The sequence below is a fragment of the Actinia tenebrosa genome, unplaced genomic scaffold (genome assembly GCF_029948245.1).
Source record: "Actinia tenebrosa isolate PJP-AT-01 unplaced genomic scaffold, QUT_ActTen_1.0 PGA_scaffold17__23_contigs__length_9995812, whole genome shotgun sequence".
NCBI lineage: Eukaryota > Metazoa > Cnidaria > Anthozoa > Actiniaria > Actiniidae > Actinia > Actinia tenebrosa.
This window is the reverse complement of record NW_028292577.1, coordinates 3,008,394-3,024,990: the sequence shown is the minus strand read 5'-3', so window position 1 is coordinate 3,024,990 and position 16,597 is coordinate 3,008,394. Positions and strand designations below refer to the sequence as shown.

At 38.1% G+C, this 16,597-nt stretch overlaps 4 protein-coding genes across 4 annotated transcripts; 2 read left to right on the top strand and 2 right to left on the bottom strand.

Annotated features, from left to right (window-relative positions):
* Nucleotides 1-54: 54 nt before the first annotated feature.
* Nucleotides 55-4,058, top strand: LOC148910226 (uncharacterized). Its single transcript, XM_089032005.1, has 5 exons — nucleotides 55-1,644; nucleotides 1,717-1,976; nucleotides 2,380-2,513; nucleotides 2,870-3,141; nucleotides 3,802-4,058. Exons 1-5 carry the CDS (start codon nucleotides 219-221, stop codon nucleotides 4,056-4,058), a joined length of 2,349 nt encoding a protein of 782 aa, XP_088888131.1. The 5' UTR covers nucleotides 55-218.
* A 95-nt stretch (nucleotides 4,059-4,153) lies between these two features.
* Nucleotides 4,154-6,472, bottom strand: LOC148910225 (uncharacterized). Its single transcript, XM_089031956.1, has 2 exons — nucleotides 5,751-6,472; nucleotides 4,154-5,681 (listed from the first exon to the last, which is right to left on the bottom strand). Exons 1-2 carry the CDS (start codon nucleotides 6,353-6,355, stop codon nucleotides 4,919-4,921), a joined length of 1,368 nt encoding a protein of 455 aa, XP_088888082.1. The 5' UTR covers nucleotides 6,356-6,472; the 3' UTR covers nucleotides 4,154-4,918.
* A 1,710-nt stretch (nucleotides 6,473-8,182) lies between these two features.
* On the top strand, nucleotides 8,183-11,415 carry LOC116289023 (uncharacterized). The gene is given in 4 exon segments (XM_089032004.1): nucleotides 8,183-8,384; nucleotides 8,450-8,781; nucleotides 8,902-10,581; nucleotides 10,705-11,415. Coding segments are annotated over 4 exon segments (2,925 nt in total).
* An 82-nt stretch (nucleotides 11,416-11,497) lies between these two features.
* LOC148910224 (uncharacterized) lies at nucleotides 11,498-13,276 on the bottom strand. Its single transcript, XM_089031531.1, has one exon. It carries the CDS (start codon nucleotides 13,274-13,276, stop codon nucleotides 11,498-11,500), a length of 1,779 nt encoding a protein of 592 aa, XP_088887657.1.
* Nucleotides 13,277-16,597: the final 3,321 nt, after the last annotated feature.

Below are 16,597 nucleotides of genomic sequence, written 5' to 3'. Positions count from 1 at the left end.
ACTGAAACATATAACTTCTTCAGCAAAATATATAACTTCCTATCCTTTATAAAACTTCGCTACTCATGTAAAACTTCCAAAGGAAAATATAAAACTTCACGTTTTTTATAAAACTTCTTGTTGACGACAACTCTATTGGCCAGCGGTTGTTGCTGGGGCGCCACGTGAACGCGTAATTCGATACTAGCACTCCCTTATAATTCTGGTTGTAAGTAGTCATGGCGGATGAAAAACAAGAATCGATACTTAAACGATTGGCAGAGCTTATCAACAAGAGCTCAAAACAAGACAGTGAAAGTCAATCGAGTAGTCAAGAAGTGCCTGAAAATAATTTGCAGCGGCTGTTTCCTAGCATAAGAAGGTCTACACCATTGCCATCATCGTTCCAGGAGTCAAGAGTGAAAACAAGTACGGCGTTTAATCCACGTGCTAAAAAAAAACCTTACAGCCGACCAAGTAAGCCATCAAAGCCAGTAATAAGAGATGTTATATTATTGCCTGATCCACGAATGAACAATGTTCCTCGAGGACCGTTAAGGGAAGAACTGTATTTGAGAGAGCTAGTTGCGAGCGCCGTGGAAATTCCGTCAGAAATGAATGAGAACGAAATCCGCTCATTGCTTGAAGGTTTGTTTGCAGACAAACTCCAGTCAGTAAACGGACACAAGTTCCAGTTCGTGAGGGTTGTGGGAAATAAGATAGTCCAACCCAAAATCAATCGTCAGTGGGATGCCAAGATGCTGAAGCATATTGCTGGACAGGGCCCGATCTACATTCGAAGCTGGGAGAGCATTGAACAAGATTTTGGTTGGGTGCCTGAAGAAAATGAAGAAGATACTGAGAATGAATGTACCGAAGTAACCGATGATGAAGAATTATTAAAGCCAACTTTTGGAAGCAAGCCAAGTAAGTCAAAATCTGCCTCTGCTATAATTTCTGTTGCTTCAGAGCAAGCCCATCGCTTTTCTGCATCTACTAGTCAGATACCGGCACCTACCCTTACCTCTTCTGCATCTACCAGTCAGATACTGGCACCTACCCATCGCTCTTCTGCATCTACCAGTCAGATACCGGCACCTGCCCTTACCTCTTCTGCTTCTACCAGTCAGATATCGGCATCTACCCTTACCTCTTCTGCTTCTACCAGTCAGATACCGACCATTGATGTGGATGCATACCCTACACCTGCAATTGCCCATACTTCAGCAGCCGGTCATGAAACTGGTTCACCAACCACCTCCTCTGTCATGTGCCCCACTTGCCACACTTCATTTCCTTTAAGCTTAATAGAAGAGCATGCCGATATCTGCTGTGAGAGAGTTGCCAGGGCTTCAGAGCTGGCTTATAGTAACCTGATGTTGACTATGGAAGTGGAAGATAATCAAGATAATCCAGCACAAGATGTTGACCACATGGCTCAAGAACGTGAAGAAGAGAAGTCTGAGCTCAAATACATAATAGAAAAAATTAAAGGGCGAGTTTCTGCGAAGTCATCACACATTGATGTACAAAGAAAATTCATATTTGATGACTATTTAGAGGGAAGAAAGAGGCCATGGATCAAAGCAGAAAACCGCTTGTCTGTAGTTTTCATTGGTGAAGCTGCTGTCGATGATGGGGGACCAAGAAGAGAATTTTTCACAGGTACAGAATAGTTTGCAATACTTAGAGTAAAAAAATATAAAATTTTCTAATGTAATAATCTTTTCTTTTTAGAAATTTTTGAACATGTGAAAAGACGTCTCTTTATCCAAGATGACAAAGATGGATTTGTTCCATTGGAAAGTACTGTGGCCTTAACAGAAGGCAGCTTTAAAGTTGCAGGAGAGCTGATGGCCATGTCCCTCGCTCAAGGTGGGCCTGCACCAAATTTTCTTGCCTCTTGGGTGTATGACTACTTGTCCTCAGGCCTTGATGGTGTGCCAGCCCAAATTGAGAATATCAAAGATAGCAAATTCAAAAGGGTTGCAGAAAAGGTAATTATAACTGATTAATTAATAAAGGGTGGTACAACTGAATCTAAAATTTCTGAGAAATACAGTAAAAACCTGCAAAAAAGAACCACTATTTTTCTTGTATTGCAATATTGATTTAGTAAATTTGGACTTGTCTTTACCTATTTCCAAGGTAATCTCAAAAGTAGCTCTTTCAAGATGTGTGGTGAGAAAAATATATAAATTTGGAAAACTGGCTAAGATTGAGACTTGCACAAAAGAAACAAAGTGAGGAGATTAATAAAATTGGTTATTATAGAATTTAAAATGATCTGTTGATTCATCAATGTTTTGATGGAAATGCGTCTCCCACACTTCAGTTGGAATGAGAGATTCTTGTTCAAGAACAAAAAAGTGAAAAAGATATTTTCATTGCTTTATCTAGATAATGGCAGTTGAAACAGAAAAAGATCTGCAGGAGGTATTGACAGAAGATGATTCAATGGATATTTTAAATGAAGTTGGATATCGAGGAGTTCCTCAAAGAGAGAAGATTAAAAACAAAGACAAAATTCTAAGGTACCCAAATATTTTCATTATGAAATATGCGAATCTATATAATTTCTTGGTGTTTTCTCTTTGACATATTGGTGTGTGTAAACCCTGGGGGTGTCTTTAAACTTTTTTTGTATGGGGATGCTTCATCTGGACTCTTGATCCTTACCCTTTTACATACCAAATTTCTGCAAAAAGATACCCCTTTACTATATATAACTTTTGCCTGAAAAGGTACTCTTTCAAGTACCTTTGCCTGTAAAGTTATTCCTTGCATATACCTCAAAACAACTGATTGGAGAGACTTGAAAAAATTCAAAAACATGACTGACTGCAATGTCAAGATATTTTTACACTTACTAATTAATTTTATTCTTTAGATCTGTGTATGTCAAGGTGTATGTAGAGCCAAAAATTCCGATGCTTAATCAGATGGCCAAAGGATTAGAGTTGTATGGGGTACTGGATGAGATTACGAAGAATAAAGAGGAAATGAGAAAGGTCTTCACCTTTGACAACTTCGAAGAGCTAACAAATGCATCCTTGCGGGCCCTTTGGTCTATTAATTTTTCTCTCCCTCAGAAGTTGAAGGAAGATGAAATTATTACCTACAAGGCGTTTGCAGACTTTATTTGTATGGTAGAGTATGAAGGTGAGAAACAAAAACTTGGCACTTCAATAAATAGATATTTCAATATTCACTTTGTGAAAAAATAAGCTGGGGTGCATAATTCTTAATACCAAAATGGGCTACAATTTGTCATGAAATAAAAAATGGATTTAAAAATACATTTTTATGGAAAATGGTTTGGATCAAATATGTGAATCTTATTGGGCAGAAAAATCAATGAGCTATATGAGCTTAGTAGTTATAAGTCAAGAGATCTAAAAAAATATTTTTTCAGGTGGGATTTAATAATAATAAAATGTCTTAAGGATAATAAATGTCTTTATTCTTAATAAGATAAAACATACATATCTTATGTAACAAATTCAATGTAGATCGCTTACATAATAATATATTTAAACTAATTATATACAATATACAAGTAACTGTAAAAAAATTGCTTATGATTAATGCATTTCTATTGCATGGAAAGAATAGTACATATTTCTCTATAGCAATATCTTCATTCAGTTGTATTCTTGGAATTTCAATTTAATGCCAAGCTTATAGCCATATTGGCCATCTTGGAGATACCTGTAATTTTTTTTTTGTTATTGTTGTTTGAAGTAGAGCCATGCTAGCCTATATCTGATATTTATATTAACCAACACAAATTTCTAATAATCTTTATCTTGTTACCAACAGGCATGTCAAAATATGAGGTATCTCTTGCAGATGTTCTAAAATTCATCACTGGCTGTACACAAGTACCTCCCCTAGGGTTTTCAAAGAAAATTGCCATCACTTTTGTTCATGGATGTGAGTCAGGATGTAAATGTCGCCCAACAGCCTCAACATGTGCACTGGAACTCAGGCTTCCAATACACATAAAATCATTTGATGATATGGTATCATGTGGGGTATCCATGCTCAAAGAATGTTTTGGATTTGGAAATGTCTGAGTTTGTGTCTTCAACTAACACAGTGGAGTATAGTTTAAGGTTTTGATGATTCTTTCTCTCAGATTTTAACAATTGGCTGAATACATGATGCATAGATATGATACTGTGTTTGAGTACACCAGTAATTCTGTTGCTTAGTTTTCAATTCCATGCATTTCAACAAAAGTGAGTGCAAGTCTTTGTATTGTTGAGGTTGTGACTTTTTTACATTAGCATAGGTGATTACGAACATTCTGACACCAAGCTAAGACTAAGCCTGAGTTAATAGTCTGTAATCAGGGAACACAGTGGTTTTTGACTTATAATTTGAAACTGGTTCATTGTTTTCATTATTTAGAACACTTAATCTATCAAAAAAGTAATGAATTATTAAACTGTTGCTGTTTAGTGGCTTAGCTGGTAGGAATAAAAAATGAAGTGCACTGGTCTGTGCACTTGTTTGACTTTTAGATTTACAGAGTATAAAATAATTTACATATCAATGTTATGGTACCACGTTATGTAATAAGTAAGAAATAAATATTGAGGTACCAGCTAAACTTAATGTGTTATCAGCATTTGGTTCTGAAATATTTAAATTTATTCTTCATATGTTTTTATAGGTACGAATATAGTCAATAAACTACCTATTATCTTTAGATCATAGACTCTTACTCTCATACCAGGAAATTACTACATTGTGCAGCATAGGATACATGCCAAATGGATAAATTACGATTTGTATCATCATGCTGTAGCCACTCTCTGAATGACTCTGGCTTTAAATGCATTCAATAGCTGCAAGCATACTGATATGAATGTCAAAACTGAAAACAAGGATAATATACACTTTAAATAGTTTTAAATTGCTTAAATGCACATTAAGAATTGCCAATAAATTGCCTTAGCAAAGTCATGGTTTGATTATAATGTTCAATACCATGATTACCATCATCACTTAGAGGGTTAATAAGTAGCTGCAAAATTGCCTCATCGCCTTCTTCTAGGCTCACTGAAGACTGTGGGATTTCAACAGTGTTGCTTGTTTGAATCTGTGGTAAGGGTGCATCATAATCAATTCCATAGCTTTGAATAACATCCTGAGTAGAGTTGCACATGTGATGAACCCCATTCATCCACAATTGCAAAGGGGTGTTTGAGTGCACTGAAGACAAAGGATGATTGTTCCATTGCATAATAAATTCATCAATAGATCTGTTTAATCGTGGAAGGAAAACATAATGAATTCCAAACAAATGTAGCTCATTTGAGGGATCAAGCATGTTTTCTGATTCCATATAATAGAAGAGATCCCTGTAATAGCCTATAACACACTGCCTGAGATCTCGCCAAAGCCGTTCAATGCGTTGATTATGTACAGACCTCCCTGTGATAAAAGGGTTGCACGATGGGCCCTTTTCTTCTAGCATAAATCGAGCAACACCAATGTTCTCTGTTCCATAATCACTGCGTATTCGCTCAGGACAACCGAACTTTTCTATCGATTCAATAAACAGTCGTAGGACTGTCATTGCCTCATTGTTGGAAGAGCATCTTAAAAATGTTATTGCTCTGGAATAGCCATCTATTGCTCCATGAATGACTAATCGCCATCTAATCAACTTATGATTTCCATCTATGTGCCTAGAGACAACAGACATAAGTTAAGACAGAGAATAGTACTTTCATGGGAGAAAAGGGTTTTTTACTCACCATAATGCATTAGGAGCAGGAACATTGTAAACCCGTCTCTTAATTGTGTAGCGCCGTCTCATCTCTCTTCCTATTGGATCAACTCTAGTAAGTGACTCCCTTAAGCGTCGTCTCTGTACTTTTACACCCCTTCCAAGTAAGGCTCCTCGGACCATTACCTCACCTGAATTTGGGCAAACATTTAGAATTGAATCTACCATAGCATCCAGCTCTTGATCAGTCATATCACTGAATGCAGGGGTTTCATCCAACCCAAACTCCCTCCTCCGTCTAATGATAGTACTCCTCGATACTCCTAATAAAGAACTAATTTTTGTCCATGAAAATCCCATTTCTCTCAATCCTTGGAGGTGATCTATATCCACAATAAATCTTGGCCTTCCACTAGTAGCTTTCTCACTAGAGGCAACTGCAGACATCGACACTGTTGTACTCTCACATTTTAAAAGGTCAAAGTACTTGTCGGAGAAACACTGATATATTTCCATCAATTGTGAAAGGGCATTTCCAATTTCACATGCTTGTGAGGTCGGTTCTTGGTTAATTTCGATAAGCGATAAATACCAAAAAAGAATAACAACCTGTTCTTCTGCGAGTCTCAACATCGTTTGAAATTTGCCCTTCTCGTTACAATCTAAGTTTCCTTGAAGTTCACAGTATATAGCAGGCAGGCCATTCAAAAAAATCTGGAGATCGGTCAAAACGTCCACAAGAGCAGCCGCCATTTTATCGTGTTTGAAAGAGCATAACCTGAGAACGAAATAAGGAAACCGCTGGCCAATAGAGTTGTCGTCAACAAGAAGTTTTATAAAAAACGTGAAGTTTTATATTTTCCTTTGGAAGTTTTACATGAGTAGCGAAGTTTTATAAAGGATAGGAAGTTATATATTTTGCTGAAGAAGTTATATGTTTCAGTTCGGAAGTTTTATAAAACACATGATATATTATATTTGGTGTTGAAAGTTTTATATAATACGACATTACGTATATATAAAACACGTAAGTATTATTGACACAAACGGCGCCCCATATATTCCAGTCATATAAAAATACTTTTCATATTATTATGTTATATAATATTTATATATATAATATATAATATATATGATATATAATATATATGATATATAATATATATGATATATAATATATATGATATATAATATATATGATATATAATATATATGATATATAATATATATGATATATAATATATATGATATATAATATATATGATATATAATATATATGATATATAATATATATGATATATAATATATATGATATATAATATATATGATATATAATATATATGATATATAATATATATGATATATAATATATATGATATATAATATATATGATATATAATATATATGATATATAAAATATATGTAATATATATATATAATATATATATAAAGTTTATTTTATATAGGAGGATATGATGGAACTGAATCCGTTAATTCCATGTATTCCAGTCATATAAAAATACTTTTCATATTATTATGTTATATAATATATATTGTATATGATAGATATGATATATAATTATAATATATAAAATATATATATATAATGTATATATATAATATTAATATTATACTATTCTTATAATAATAGTATAGTATAGTAGTACTCTTCATCTTTATGTTTCTTTCCTATCACGATACCATGTATTATACGGATTGAGTTCCGTGAAATCCCTAAAATCTATCAATAAGAAATAACTTTCGCAAAGGGCACTCTAGGAATGTACTTGCAGTATTTATGTATTAGAATGACTGATTAGCGCAGTACTCTTCTTTTTATGTTTTTTCCTATCACGATACTATGTATTATACGGATCGAGTGCCGTGAAATCCCTAAAATCTATCCATAAGAAATAACTTTTGCACAGGGCAGGCAAGGAATGTACTTGCAGTATTTATGTATTAGACTGACTGATTAGCGCAGTACTCCTCTTTATATTTTTATTTTTTCCTATCACGATACTATGTATTATACGGATGTGAGTTCCGTGAAATCCCTGAAATCTTTCCATAACAAATAACTTTCGCACAGGACAGGCTAGGAATGTATTATAATTTGAATATTAGGGATCGAACTCTGTCAAATGTATATGGTTAGCATATGCTGAAGACGTGTGAAATCAACAAGAATGTGTATGGAATGTTCGCAGTTTCTTATTGTTCCTTCTGTTCAATGTTGTAAAATTGCTTACCTAAGGTCCCAGTAGTATGGATGTTTATACTTTTATTTTCAAGACATGCTTTATACGAGTTTCAATGGTCCCATATGGGTTGGGCCATTTCATAGTTCAGACCTTTTAAGGAACTAAATCGAACGGTGCCGTCAGATTTATTCATTGTGACTTTACACATTTGGCCCTATATAAGTCAGTTCCACATTTGCCACAATATCACTACAAGATGAGACGAACGAAGAATCCGTGTAGACAGCTGAACAGTGAGGCTATCAAGGGAGCTGCGTTATGTTACTTGAGTCCCATCATATCCGGAAAATGCAGCATCATAAGTGCCAAGTGTTGTCCAGAAGTCCGTGATAAAGGGTTAGAAAGCGCATGGCTTAACGTTTGTCTCACGAGAGATACGTGTGACAAAGCATTGCTTGGTAAGTGTTGCATTTTGTTCTCGCAATTAACGATTTGCTTTACTGAACATTCACCCTTTGCATTTCTTTTTCAGGGATAAGAAACGTTGCATTTTTCTTTAGTAGTATAACAACACAAAGTCGGAAAAGTGTAGGCCAAAAGACTCGGGCCAAGGGCACAGATGTAGCTGAAGATGACGACGAAAGTGAAGAGGATGAAGAAATTACGGCAAGTCAGTTGATTGCTGGTGGGACAAGCCAAGGATGGATAGCGGCCAATCAAACCTTGGTTGATAAAAAGTTGTCTCCAGCGGTTGGGTATTGGATTGCGTTGACTACGCCGAACGGAGCGCCGGCTAATCCACTTATAGTGCATAGAGTTTTACTAGAGTGTGGCGTGGAAACAGTAGCTAATCAGGTAATGTTTGGACTCAGCGTTTTAGCCAGTAATACGTCAAGATTGGTAGCTTTCTATGATTACTGTTGATTAATTAATCTTAGATTACCTAATTATATTTTGTGTTTCATTCAATGTCAGGTGAAGTTTCAGGAAAGCAGAGAATCCGCCGCATTGAAAGAATTATATAAAGTGCTGAAGGACCACAGAAATCCTTTTATGAGAGACCTTGTGAATTCCTCGTACCAATCACTTTTGAAAGCCGAGGCATCGCACTACATGAGCGACAGCATGGATATAGTGGATGACTGTATTGTTACTGAGAGCGTAGTCAGAGTTACGCTAGTAAACAAAGCATTCCAGAGCTGCCTCCAAGAAGCCATCTTGAAGTTGGAGAGTGCTAAACTAAACATCGACAAATTTGGCTTTGAGGAATCAAATTCCAGCAAGACGCAAGAGTCTGCCGAGGATCAAGATCAATCCCAAAGGTTTTGTGACCATCTCACAGTGCTCATCAACGACATCGGGATCGCCATGAAAACCTTAGGCTATGCAGTTTATCGTGGTAAAATATACAAGCACATGGAAAAATCAAAATACACTTACTCGTACAAGTGTGACCCCAGACCTTTTGTGAACATTCTAGCAGCCAATGATGATTTCAAGGCGCGCCTCCTAAAGGACATGAAGAAGGTGATTGATATCCTGTCCGACCCCTTTTGTGAAGTCATCCGACCAATAAATGTGGATTACGACCTCATCGAAGTGAATGATGGCTACTGTTGGTCAATCAAAGGACGTCGATTTGTTGACCATGCAATTGACGAAAAAGACATCGGACAAATCACGCCCAGAGCGTTTTGTCCTTTTGACCATGCGAAGGAGCCCAACCCCAAGTACTTTCGAGAGATTCTGGAAAATAGTCTGAGTGAAGTGGAAATTGAAATTTTCTGCCAGGACTTTTTGAAATTGCTGAACTATAATAAGAAAAAGCACAAGGAAAAGGTGCCATGCCTCGTCGGGGATACAAACAGTGGCTAGACGAGCTTATTTATTCCACTGCTTGGCGTCATACACCATCAAAACATTGCTACCATCACCAAACAACGAGTGTTCAACAAAGCCATGATTACAGATTACACTGAAGTGGTGTTCATCGACGAAGCCACGCCGTCAACCTTAGACATCGATGACTGGAAAATACTCACTCAGGCAGGTTACGCTGCGCATGACGTGAAATACCGAACAGCCGAGTCGTTCATAAATCGATGTCCCATGATCATTACAGCCCAAAACAAGCTCGAGTTCGAGCCAGAACATCAACCAGCCATGGAGCGCAGACTTAGGACGTACACGTTCAAGAGTCTTCCACGACTGAAGAAGCGAGCCGCAGAATGGCTCCAAAGACATCCAATGGAGTGCATAGTTTGGGTGGCATCGAAAGCACGCCCAGCAGAGGATGAGGTGGACAGTGGCACGGATGACAGCGAACACCAGGAGGAGTCTGATACACAGGAAGGTTTTCTCAAGGAGTCTGAGAAAGAAGCTTTAAGATCACTGGTCTTCAAAGATGTATTGACAAATGACACCTCGCCGATGATCGGCCGTCAACAAGGTGATGACGACATTAACGAGAGCGGCGAGGAGGAGGAGGAGGAGGAGAAGGAGGAAGACGACGACGAAACACAGGATTCATTGCTGTCAGGAGAGTTCCAAGAAGACTCTGAGAAAGATAAAAGTATGGTCCGCACTTTGAAGAAAACACTAAGACAGTGTTCTTCGAATTCGCTGCGTTATCGACAGCTCCAGCAACTTCTCCAGGTTAGTTGGTATTGGGTTGTTTTTCTGTTACCACGTCCACGTATTGAATGTTTCTGTTTATTTAACTTACATACCCTTTTATGTTATTGATGGATCAATATCCAATTGTTCCGATTCTCTTAGGGCCATGTTGAAAGGATGCGAGAAGAAAAGGAGCGCAAAGAAAGAGAATACAGACGAAGACAGGAAATCCTAGAGTCGAAAGGAGTGTCGAGGGAAAGCGTAGATCTCCTTCCGAGAGATGACATGGAACCCATGCCCCCACAAATCCAGCAAGAATTGGAAGCCATCCACCAGAAATTGCTAGAGAAGAGAGAACGAGAAGAAGACAATAAGATAAAGACCGCTTTTGAAAATCCATGGGTGGAAAGAACCGAGCGCAAACTATACGCCTGCGTCTTAAAACTGCAGTCCGATCCAACCAACACAACCCAACGGAAGTCCACAAATTGTTTACAGGAGATTTTGAGTGACAAGCTGAAAACCCACTTCACCAATCTAAAGTTGTTCAAGTGCGAAAAAGCAGTTTTGGAGAGGCGAAAAAAGTGTGTCGAATGGGGTCTACTAGAAGATAACATGAAGCATCTGGTTACCTCATTGCATAATGCCTTGCCGTTCACCCCACACATCTTAGCAATATCCGATCAGGAAGGGTCGGCAGACGTACCAAGCCAATCCCTTTTGACCGCGCGATCTCAAGAACACGAGGGTTTTATAAGTGACCAAATGAAAAGGCACAAAGAAGACTCTCAAGAGGCCAGGACAAGTGAGAATAATGCCAAGAGACCCAGGATAACTTCCCTATTTCATGAAACCAATAGAAAAGTTCAGTGAAACTTAGATAATGACTAGTAAATAATACTAATAAAACACTAATAAAGGATCTACATTGATTCAAACTGACAATCAATAAAGTTTATTTATTTGAGTTAAACTTTCGCAAAGCGCGATTTAACAACGAGTTTGCTGTTCGTCCCTCTTGAAACTTGTAGCTAGAGTCCCTCAAAATAGCCGTCCATTGTCCAAAGCCATATCGTTTTATCCCTGCTTTTAAGAATTCATCTTCGATCGGTGTGAAGAGAAGCAGTTTCCTTTTCTTTGGCTTGTCAGTAGTAGATCTCGGAGGTTCAGGCTCGAAGTCGTTTTTCTCGCATTGAAGTTGCGACGATGATCCAGTCACTTGGACATTTCCGACGACAGTCGGCTCGTTGGAGTTCGGTTTTTCGACAACGGGGGGATCTTGACCGAGTGAATTGCTCGCCAAATCGTTTGAGAGTCGAGAACGAACATCGTTGGTCAACTCAGTCCCTTTTTCTCCGTGCAATTTTTTCAGATATTCGTGAGCCTTCGTGGCAACTTCGCGAGACCTTCGTTTTTGATAATGTACCCTAGCTACAACAGAGCTGTGCTTTTGATCTTCGGAAATCGTGCATTGTTCGTTGCTTTCGAGGTGTTTCCGACTGGCCGTTTCGACGATTTGACGGTATCGCGTCGGATGAATGTACTTGCCAGTTGCATCGAATACTAATTTGCTCATCAGTTGTCCGATTTTACTGTGCTGACTGCCGTTCCTGGTAACGAGAACGTATTCGCAGACTGGTTTTAGATGAGGTCGTATGACATTAATGTATCCATCCAACACTTGCATGCTGGTGTCGGTCAAGTACAATGAATCAAATCCATACTTGGAGGTGGTCTTGAATTTTTTCTGGTCAATGAAACCCCCATTGCTTTTGGCCGATTCGACCATGTCCACTGTCAAATACTGATAAGTCATTGGACGAGAACCCTTAACTTTAATAAACAAATACACGGCCACAAATTTGGTAGCAAACGACAAGTCTGAAGGGGTCACCTTGTCAGGTGTTTCTCGACACACTTTAAGCACGCATTCATATCGCGGAAGGTGATAGGTGATCACTTGTAACAACTCTTCCATTGTGGCCCAGTGGCCCTTAGCTTCGAGTGTTTCAATGTCCAGATCATTGGTCCATTGTAGTCTCATCATTTTGGCCACTGTTTTACGTGCTCTCTTCAAATAGACCTCGGTGCACGTTTGATTTCGCAAAACCGTATCGGATGATGTGCCATGGATCTTGCGGAAATCTAGCAAGTCTGATATAGCATCCAAGTATCCAACGCGACCTGCATGACCCAGTCCCCAATCCGTCTGCATGGCATCCGCAAATTTGAAAATGAAACTAGGTGAACTCAAGCAGAAATCCACTATGTCCCAACTTAAGTCTTCTTCGTCGTCGTCGTCTTCACAACAAAATTTCAAAAACTTAAAACTTTTTCGAATAATTTGTTGAGCCTGTTTTGGAGTTTTGCATCCCCCACCGCTTCCAATCAACCATTTCTCAAATTCTTTGCCAAGAGTACTTGAAATATCAAAGCATGGAACGATTTTTTTGACACTTTGACTAGCTTGAGTTGGGTTGACTTTTTCATCGCCAGAATTGGATGTTGTTTGAGTGGATACATCAGGCTGTTCGTCGAAAAAATAAAACCAACGATGTTTCTTTTTCACATGTTTTCTGCATCCTCTTCGTGTCCCAAATGCATCATGGTTGCATGATGGCACTGGACAGTGGAAAAGGCCATCTTCTTCGTCTTCTTCTAAATGTAATCTTTTTGGTTTCGGCAAGGCGCCGTTGATTTTCGACCAATCGATTTCTCTACTGTGCTTACTCATCATTGATTTACCTATGACCTCAACTTCATTCATAGTTACTGGAATATTTGCTTTTATAACTTTCATATACCCCAAGAGACCGAATCTCAAAAGTCATTGGTTACTATAAGAAACTATGATCTTATATGATAAACAGGTTTTTGTCTTCTCTTCTATTCCATTAATTTAGATCGATTAAAAAGAAAAATGATTATGGAAATGCCCAAACTTATATTGTAGTGCCTAAATTTGCCTGAACTTGCCCGAATAGCCTTTGTTCTTTTATGCTGACCATACACAATACCACTAAGCATGTTTGAGCTTGTCTGCCCAAACATGCGCAGTCATGTCTATACATGCCTGGACATGTTTAAACTTGACCTGTATTGTTAAAGACTTGCCCAGACATGCGCAGTCATGTCTATACATGCCTAGACATGTTTAAACTTGACCTGTATTGTTAAAGACTTGCCCAGACATGCGCAGTCATGTCTATACATGCCTGGACATATTTAAACTTGACCTGTATTGTTAAAGACTTGCCCAGACATGCGCAGTCATGTCTATACATGCCTGGACATATTTAAACTTGTTCTGCATTGTTTGAGACTTGCCCAGACACGTGCAGTCATGCATGAGCATGTTTGAACTCGTCCTGTACTGTTCGTTACATTGTCTTTTTGTCAATGTACCAAGAACAGTCCACATTGTGTTCCTAATTGAGATGTCAACGATAGGAACGTTTGTTCCTGTTGTTGTCAAATAGGAACACTTTTGAAAAAAGGAACTCTTCAACAAGGGAACAGGTGTTCCCTTGCATGCAAAATGGAACAATCAATGTTCAAAGGAACACAAGTGAGGACCACTCGTTCCGATAATACATTGAATAGGAACAATTTTCAGCTTAAAGGAACCTTGCTGTTCCTGTGTTCAACTAAAGAGAACATTTTGTTCCGATTAACAACTATCTATGTTCCGATTTGCACTCAACAAATAATACTTGGTCCTCTAGACACCTAATGTATTCAGTTCTGAATAAGCAAAGGGAACATAAACAAAACTACGAGGAACAAATAGTCGGAATTTGACGATCTCAAGTGACTTTGAACGAAAATTAAAGCAACTATCGATAAAATGATACCTTTCTAACTATCACTAACTTGGTGTCAATCGAATAACGAGTCGTACAATGTCCTATAAGGTTCAAGACATGATATCATTGATTTTGGGAAACGTTAATGATGATGATAAACATGGATGATGGTGATGATGATGATAAACATGGATGATGGTGATGATGATGATAAACATGGATGGTGATGATGATGATAAACATGGATGATGATGATGATGATGATGACGATAATCATGCATGATGACATGATGATTTTGATGAGAATGATAAATCATCGATGAGAAAAATAATCGGTTAAATGCGAACTTACGTGAACCAACCGGAACGAGCACTGATGTGAGATCAAATAGTCGTTTGGACTGTACAAGATTGATTCCGCGATCACCTTTTCTGGGGTGTGTTTTATGAGGAGCCCACTCTGTAGGGACAGCACACCTTTTCTTGTTGCAAACCCAACTCACGCCAAATTTATCTCTATGTCGAGGACAAATAGATCGCTTTAGTGCATTATCGTCTTGTTCGAAAATACCTACAATATCGGAAAAGAGAGAGTTATTAGAATTGGACCAGTTTACCGCCTAATAGATGTTAGCCGGAGATATAAGCCATGAAGCCTTTTTGAAGTTTGGACTATGTGAGACAGCTTAGAAAAAAAGTTTTTTTAAAATAATATTTACAATATACACAAATTTTGTTTGGTGTCAATCATATTTCCAGAGTGAAGTCCCACTGAAGAATCTTCCACGTCTTGATCTTCTCTCCTTCAATAGTCAAGTTTTACATAGTTTAAAACAAACTGCCAATACGTTAGAGACGTATGGGGTATATACGGCGATCAGTCAAGCATATTTGGGTCATTATATAACTTCATGAAAACATACCTGCTCTTGCTAGTAGAAGAGAGATTTCGGTATCGACGGAAGAATCAAACGTTCGGAAAGTCTTCAAATGACCTCTGATTTCTTTCTTGCAATTTGTAATTGATATGCATTTGGTATTAGATGGATTAAACTTGCTGGGACCACAAGGACCACCCACAAAGTTGGAATAATCACATGTTGCCATTATTCGTCGCGAATTATTCTCAGCGTCGTTCAAAACACTGCGTAAATAACATAAGGAAGGCCACGTGGACACGCGCGTGCTGAAAAAGGTTGTCAATTTCATTTCTCTTCCGTAGAAAACGATGTAACAAAACATAAATAAAGCGAAAAATCTATCGATATTCTAACAGATCAATCAATTGCATTGAAAGGCAAACAATAAATAGATATCTAAAATACATGATCGTGAAATTGAAAAATGACAAAGTACTTCTTCCGACTCTGTTAGAAAGTATTTGACCGGGCTTCCTGTGTGTAACGGCGTCACGCTCTCGTTTAAATAATTAGCTCGTTTCGCATCTTTATTACTTACTTAAAATATTCCCTTAATCATATTTCAAATATCATGCCAATATTTCTGAAGATGGGTTCAGGATGTATAATAGAACTGAGGAAGACTCACCGGCCGTGGAAATTAAAAGCAAACTTTGGTCAACTTTGTACTTTAATAATGCAGAGCCGATAATGACGACAACAACATAGCATCGTACGCGCAGTCATCGAGATTTCCATAAATTCTGGTTAAGGTATGTGTTTGTAAAGCTAAAAACAGCGTTCAGATGTTCTTTATTTCTTTCTTTATCATTAACGATGTATATAAATAGACATGATTGCGTTTTGTCGCCAGTTTGCTTTCATTCAATGCCAGTTGCGTGACCAAAGTACCAAGCAGCAGGTAGGGGGACTCGCGAAATCCAAAACGCCAAGTTCCGATTTTCACGGGTATTACGGGCGTCAAAGGCCCCTCCGAAAACACGCGTCCCCCGCGGGAATTACCCGTGCGCAGGTATTTTGGTAGCGCGAATGTTAAAATATTTGTTGGATATACGATGCACGAATGTAAAGAGTTTGTGAATGGTTTCTGTGTAGGGTGTTTGACTGCAAGGGTGCACATACCCAAGCTCAAGGGTTTCTGGTGTTGTGGTAAGAAAATGCAAATAGAAGACGACACGTCAGCACAGTGTTACGAGTGTGGTAAGAATATTCGTAATGCTGTGCCAAATGCTACCAGAGAGCAGTATTACGCCAATGGAGGTCGTAAGAAGACCCCATACAAGAGAATAAAATACTTTAGGGACTGGATGAGTCATATCCAAGGTTATC

Coding starts and splice junctions, on each gene's coding strand:
- LOC148910226 (XM_089032005.1), top strand. CDS start 219: ATGGCGGATGAAAAACAAGAATCGATACTTAAACGATTGGCAGAGCTT. Junction 1,977..2,379: donor TCAAAAGGGTTGCAGAAAAG/GTAATTATAACT, acceptor TGCTTTATCTAG/ATAATGGCAGTTGAAACAGA. Junction 3,142..3,801: donor TTGTATGGTAGAGTATGAAG/GTGAGAAACAAA, acceptor TGTTACCAACAG/GCATGTCAAAATATGAGGTA.
- LOC148910225 (XM_089031956.1), bottom strand. CDS start 6,355: ATGTTGAGACTCGCAGAAGAACAGGTTGTTATTCTTTTTTGGTATTTA. Junction 5,682..5,750: donor CCTGCTCCTAATGCATTATG/GTGAGTAAAAAA, acceptor TGTTGTCTCTAG/GCACATAGATGGAAATCATA.
- LOC148910224 (XM_089031531.1), bottom strand. CDS start 13,276: ATGAGTAAGCACAGTAGAGAAATCGATTGGTCGAAAATCAACGGCGCC.